This window comes from Babylonia areolata, chromosome 1 (genome assembly GCF_041734735.1).
Source record: "Babylonia areolata isolate BAREFJ2019XMU chromosome 1, ASM4173473v1, whole genome shotgun sequence".
In the NCBI taxonomy this organism is placed as follows: domain Eukaryota; kingdom Metazoa; phylum Mollusca; class Gastropoda; order Neogastropoda; family Buccinidae; genus Babylonia; species Babylonia areolata.
The window spans coordinates 99335579-99342140 of NC_134876.1; the positions used below are offsets into that span (position 1 = coordinate 99335579).

The following is a 6562-nucleotide window of genomic DNA, read 5'->3' on the forward strand; positions in this document are numbered from 1 at the left end:
CAACGGTCATGATTCAGTGCGGTGGAGCGGTTCACATACCTTGGCAGCACACTGTCACGAAATTCGACCATCGACGATGAAGTGAACGTCAGGATTGCAACTGAAGAGCAAGCGCAACCTTTGGCAGACTCTATGCAAATGTCTGGAACAGAAGAGGCATTGGTCTTGAGACCAAGCTAAAGGTCTACAGAGCAGTAGTTTTCCCCACACTACTGTACGCCTGCGAAACTTGGACAGTGTACCAACGACACGCCAAGAAGCTGAACCACTTCCACACAACATGTCTCAGGAAGCTACTGAACATCAAGTGGCAAGACAGGACCTCAGACACGGAGGTGCTTGCAAAAGCCACCCTTCCCAGCATCTTCACCATCCTGATGCAGTCCCAGCTTCGCTGAGCTCGACACGTGGCGCGCATGCCAGGCCATCGGCTGCCCAAAAGGCTCTTCTATGGCGAGCTGCAACAAGGGAAGAGATCACACGGAGGTCAGAAGAAGCGCTTCAGAGATACTCCGAAAGTCTCTCTGCAGTGGACCGTGACAAATGGCGTGCTGCTGTGCACAAAGGCGCCAAGTTGCGCGAGGCCAACAGGACTGCTGCAGCTGTTCAGAAGAGGCAGTCCAGAAAGTCACGGGCAAACAAGCTCCCTGACAATAATATGCCTGTCTTTGTCTGCCCCAACTGTCAGCGAACATTTCGTGCGCAGATTGGACTATTCAGCCATCTGCACATTCACAGACAGATTCATGAGCATCCCCCCCCCCCACCACCACCACCACCCTCCCCCCATCCCCCAGCTGGATGACAACGATGGTCATCATCGATCTCGATGGACACACACCATCCTCCTGAGGTTTGACTGAAGTCGTTAAGGCCGTTTGATTTTGATCTTGTTCATATTCAAGGACTTGAGCAATACTGATGTATATATATATGCTCCGGGAGGTTCTACTGAGTTTGTCTTGAGACAAGCTCAGGGAGGCATTTGATGTTGGCTGAAGTCCAGCAACATGAGCCTGGCAGCTCATCTCTGGAGCTGCTTGAAATTATTTTCCTCTCTCTCTCTCTCTCTCTCTCTCTCTCTCTCTCTCTCTTTCAGTCATTTCTTTTTTCTTTTCTTTTTTCGGGGTAAGGGTCCTAAACGGTGTCAGCGAATTTCATACCTGCTGTGGTTGGACTATGGTCTTCGAGAAGGAAGGCCGTGATCAGTCGGATAGCAGCTGCATGGTGTGAACAGTTTCAGTTTCAGTAGCTCAAGGAGGCGTCACTGCGTTCGGACAAATCCATATACGCTACACCACATCTGCCAAGCAGATGCCTGACCAGCAGCGTAACCCAACGCGCTTAGTCAGGCCTTGAGGGTTGTGAACAATCAGTAATGGAGGATGGTCCTGTTGGCGAAGGCTGAGAGTGTTAGCCTTCACTGCTGTTCCATGAATATGGGGACCCCGGTCAAACAGTGGCCAAACCAGTAAGTACCTGGCGCTGCTTAACTACAATGAGTTGGTAGTTGGCTTTCCTTCCCTGGACTGAGATGGTGAGGATGTGTCATTTGTGGCATCATCAGTTAAAGTTCACTGATTTGCCATGTTTCATCGCATTTCTCGAGTTTGTTGAAATGTTTTTTATGACGTTCACTGCACACACACACACAACAACAACAAAACAACTAACAAAAAAACAAACAAACAAAAAACAAAAACAAAAAAAAACAAAAATGTAATAAGCAACTAATCAATAGGATTAGCAGAAGGGACCTTAACGTTGCCCATGCAGTTGGTCACAAGCATCGTAAGTTTCGTGTATATAATTTCTTTAAAAACTTGACATCTGTAAACTCATTTGCTGTGTTTTTGTTGTTGTTGTTGTTTTGTTTCAGTTGTTTTTCATCCATTTTCGTTTGTCACTGTATGTTTGTAACTTGTTTACAAAGTACAAATGATATAATGTTGAGATCATTTGTAGCGTATTACTGAGCTGGGGTGTTTTGTTATTGTTTGGTTTGTTTGGTTTTTCGTTTTGGTTGTTTGTTTGGTTTTTTGTTTGTTTGTTTTGTTTTGGGGTGGGTTTTTTTGTGTTTGGGTTTTTTCTGTTTTGTTTTGTTTTTGTTTTGTTTTGTTTTGTTGTTGTTGTTGTTGTTTTTTTTGGGGGGGGGGATTTTTTTTTTTTTTTTTTTTTTTTTTTCAATTTACACTGTAACATGTTCTGATAATTGTTGCTGTATATATAAGCATCTTTTAAAAATCGAGTGGATGAAACTTTGCTCACTTATATTTATTATGATAACTAAGAAGCAGTGAGGTCAATATACTAACAATGATTTTTAGAGAGATAACATAAACGTTTTTGAATAATTATTTTATTTTACGACAACTTAAATACAGTCTAATTCCGGAACCGGTAAAAACAAATTTCAAGGACAGACAACCTCTGACATGTGTTGGTGTCGTTTTTCTTCCAACTTGGACAAGGCCAGCTGCAGTTATTCAGTTGTCTTTCAGTGAGCTTGTGCGTGTTGTGTTGACGCCATGATGAGCTTCTCGCAAGGTTTTCGTGTTTTCAATTCATTGGGTAAACGACATGCCAGTAAACTTTGGTCTGCTCACAGAGCAACAGTTCCACTGCCGTCTACCAGAGATTGTGAGCATGCCGTTCATGCATCGTCTATGAATGTGAAATCCGCCAGATCGGGTTGGAATATTTCAAACAGGTGTCACTTTTCTACAGATTCACAAGACAGATCTTTGGACGCAGAAAGACATAGATTGAGAAATGATCCAGAAATTAGAGCCTGGATGAATCAGATCGCTCAAGATTTTGACACTGCACCATTTCAAGCTCTCGTTGACCAACCACATGACCAGAAGACGGACAAGTCATCATCAGATGGAAGTGCAGCATCAGCACAGACCAATTCGCACATAGATGTAGAAGAGTTTGGATACATTGAGGATGACGAAGACGACTACATAGACCCAGTACCTGAAAGAAGCATGCCAGTTTCTCTGGAAAGTATGGATAATAATCATCTGCTTACTGAAAATAGTGATATTATTAATATTATAACACAGAGTCAGTTATTCTCCTAATCATTGTATTCTTGTATATGCCAGATGTTTATACTAGTGATATGTAGCATTGATTATCAATATCATTATGGCTGGCATCATGAAAATAGGCAGAGCCAGTATTTTTGCCCGTAACCATGTTTCTCCCTCTCTTTCTCTCCGAGTTCTGCCTCTCTTAAATTCAGTCTCTATCTCGACAATCTCTCTCTCCCTATCTCTAAAGATATATATATATATATATATATATATATATATATATATATTATGTCACACTCAAAATGGAAATTTACTGATTTGTGAAGAAGCTGTGTTAGATTTTATTGTCTGTTAGTATTACAGTATTAGTATCATGAAATTCAACCAGTATTCTTAATACATTGGGTGAGTTCTATCAATGTCAGACACCTTTATGAATAATGAGAATTGAATTATCATCTAATATCTTTTCTTTGGTGGCTACAGGAGGCCAGCTTGGGGTTTTTGATGTTGAGGAGATCATTGCTGTCTTGGAAGATGAAAATGGAGTGGACATTCAAGTCATTGACATCCCTCCAGAGGCAAGGTTTGTTGACCATATGGTAGTGGTCAGTGGAAAATCGCTTCGCCACATGAGAGCCATGGCAGCATCCATAGAGTGGTTGGTAAGTTTTCAAAGGCTGATACTAATAACCTTTATATAAAAATGATTTTGTACAAATTGTGGGCAAACTAGTAATTCATTTCAGTTACAACTTTAATGTTTTCTTCCCACTTCTTGTGTCAAGCAACATCGGCAAACACAGTCTCAATCAGTCAATGTTGTATATTTTTTGTCAGTTTGACACAGTGAATTGTTCATCCAAAATCTGTTACATTCATTAACTCAAATTACTGGCACTAGTGGCAGCATCAATAGTTGTGGCATGGCTTTGTGGTTGTCAGACTGCATGATTCATACCCAGTGACTTGAGATTTAGTTTGTTTCTTTTAACCGAAAGTAGTGAAGCATGGCAGTTGTTTTGAATTCAGCAGAAGTGTGATATTAGTTCCTGGCAGCATGGTTGAGGAATACTGATGACATAGAATGATACTGATACCACTGCTCATATTCATGATATTGTAGATTGATTAATGTAGAAGAATTGTTTCATAGAGCTGAAGTAATACTGTGATTCCACCGTTGATGATTTCCATTACTTAAAGATTATGACTTGAGAGATTACACCAAATATATTTTTCTCATTGCCTTCTCAATTTGTTTGTTTCTGTTCTGTATTATGAATATATTAATTATTAGGATTGTGCATTTTGTTTATTCAGTACAAAAGAAAAAAGAGGAGAAGTGACAGACCCTTTAGACTCGAAGGGAGAGACTGCGATGACTGGTTTGCCATGGATTTAGGTATGTTATTGATAACAAAAGTATGCATGTACTTGCTTTGTTAATTTTTAAAGTTTTTTATCTGGCTACTGTGTTACACTAAGTCAAGTGGTCGATTTTTGTCACATACTCATTTTAGAAAACCTTTTCTGTGCTGATTGCTTATGCTTTGATTTTTATAACCTTACAATGTGGCAACATTGGTCCTAGGTCTTAGATTAAAGATCAGACCTGCAGAGCCATTTTCCTTTGTGCCATTTGAGAAAACTGGTTAAGTATATTCATACATTTTCATGCAAAATGAACAAAATTGTTCTGTACTTCATGGTAAAAGCAACGTATAGTTTTGAGATGAATTGTGCTTGGAAAGGGACCAGGATAGGGTTGATGGGAACTTTCAGCTAGACATCTGAGAACCCCCAAAAAAACCAACAATAGTGACTGCGACTTAATGCATAACTTCCTGTTGTTAGTTAAAGATGCAGATCTGTGCACGCATTGGCGGCATATCCCGGCACATAAGTGGTCCGCAAATCAGCTTATAAGGTTTTGTAATTTAAAAAAAAAAAAAAAAAAAAAGCTTTAAAAAAACAAACCAACCATAAATTGTTTATGATCAGGCCCATTCTGCTAAATACCCATAATTAAATCAGAGCTTTAGTCATGATATACTAAATCTACTCGAGTTGAAATCCACTCTTCTTTTTTTTTGTAGGCAATATTGCAGTTCATATCTTCATGCCACAAGCACGCCAGCACTATGACCTGGAGACCTTGTGGACTTTGGGGCCAGATCATGATGACCAGCGTCACTACGTCCATGATGACAGTCTGAACCTCTCTGCAGCTGACCTCTTCTGGTTGGAGTCGGGTGGCAGTGATGAAGCTTCGTCTTCACATACAACGAAAGACAACAAGACATCAGAAACTGATGGTTGTGAAGGGGACATGATCGTTGGTGGAGACAAGAGTTCGAAAGCAGGTTCTGGTGTGGAATAAGCAGCATGGAAGGAAAGAATTGTTTCACAAACATGATTATTAGTTGGGAATGCCAAACATTGAAATTCACTGTGAAAGCGGTAATGAGCATGCAAAAGTCTAACTGTACAGATTTTTTGTAGTTGTTCAAATAGTATTGTGTGTTTTTGTTCCAAGATGCTTTGTATGAGATTAAAATATTGGGAGGGCTGAAGAGTTATTGACTGGCTGTTTTCATTCGTTTCCCAGATGAATTGATTCAGAAATAAAACAGGAAACATTCCATACATTTGGATCGACTGCTTGTTCACACATGTGTACGTGCTTGTAATAATAGTACACTTGTGAATCAAGACATACGAAACACTTATTGTGAATTTGTAACCACACACCACAAAAACTTATTCACACACACATACACAGATACATATGTGTGTGTAATAATAATACACTCGTTAATATAAGACACAAAAATCTCTATTGATTTGTAAACAAACACAAAAACATTAATAGTGAATTTTCTATTTAAAAGGAAATTTTCTGGCGATAACCAGCGGGACAAAGGGGAGGTTACCTACTTCCGGGAGGTTATCGGCCGTAGTTTCGTCTGCTCCGCATGGGCGGATAGTTTGCACAGGACAGGAATGTCAGACCCCTGCCGGAGTCTGCACTAGTTGGGTCACGGTTAAGTATGTGTAATTAAAAAAAGTTTTAAAATTTAAAATGCTCAGTTTATCAGAACTCAAAGATGTCTTTCAAAAGTACAGATGAAATACTTCAGATATTAAAAAAAAAAAAAAAAATTCACCAGACGATTTTCACCAGTCTGTAGCTCCAAACTGTTTCCATTGATGCTGCATCTGCTGAATCCATTTCATGCAAGCCTCCCAGTCCAGTAGCATCTAAAAGAACCGGACTCCCAGCATCCATGGGTGTCACTGACAATGTTAAATTTCTTAAAACCCTGTCCATTGCAAGTTTTCAGATATCCTTGCACTGTTGTATTTATTTTCAAGCTTGTCATTGCTTCAAACTACTCCACATTATTCCATTATATTGTTATTAATGACAGGTGATTTTTGTCACATCACCTTTAGTGAATCAGGTGTACCATATTTCTTAGACATTACTCACCCACCTTCATGTAAGGACCATA

At 39.7% G+C, this 6562-nt stretch overlaps 1 protein-coding gene across 1 annotated transcript; it reads left to right on the plus strand.

Moving 5' to 3' along the window:
- The first annotated feature begins 2406 nt into the window (after positions 1 to 2406).
- LOC143294564 (uncharacterized) lies at positions 2407 to 5688 on the plus strand. Its single transcript, XM_076605943.1, has 4 exons — positions 2407 to 3012; positions 3531 to 3709; positions 4368 to 4449; positions 5144 to 5688. The coding sequence occupies exons 1-4, from the start codon at positions 2529 to 2531 to the stop codon at positions 5425 to 5427; spliced, it is 1029 nt and encodes a 342-aa protein (XP_076462058.1). The 5' UTR covers positions 2407 to 2528; the 3' UTR covers positions 5428 to 5688.
- The last annotated feature ends 874 nt before the right edge of the window (positions 5689 to 6562 follow it).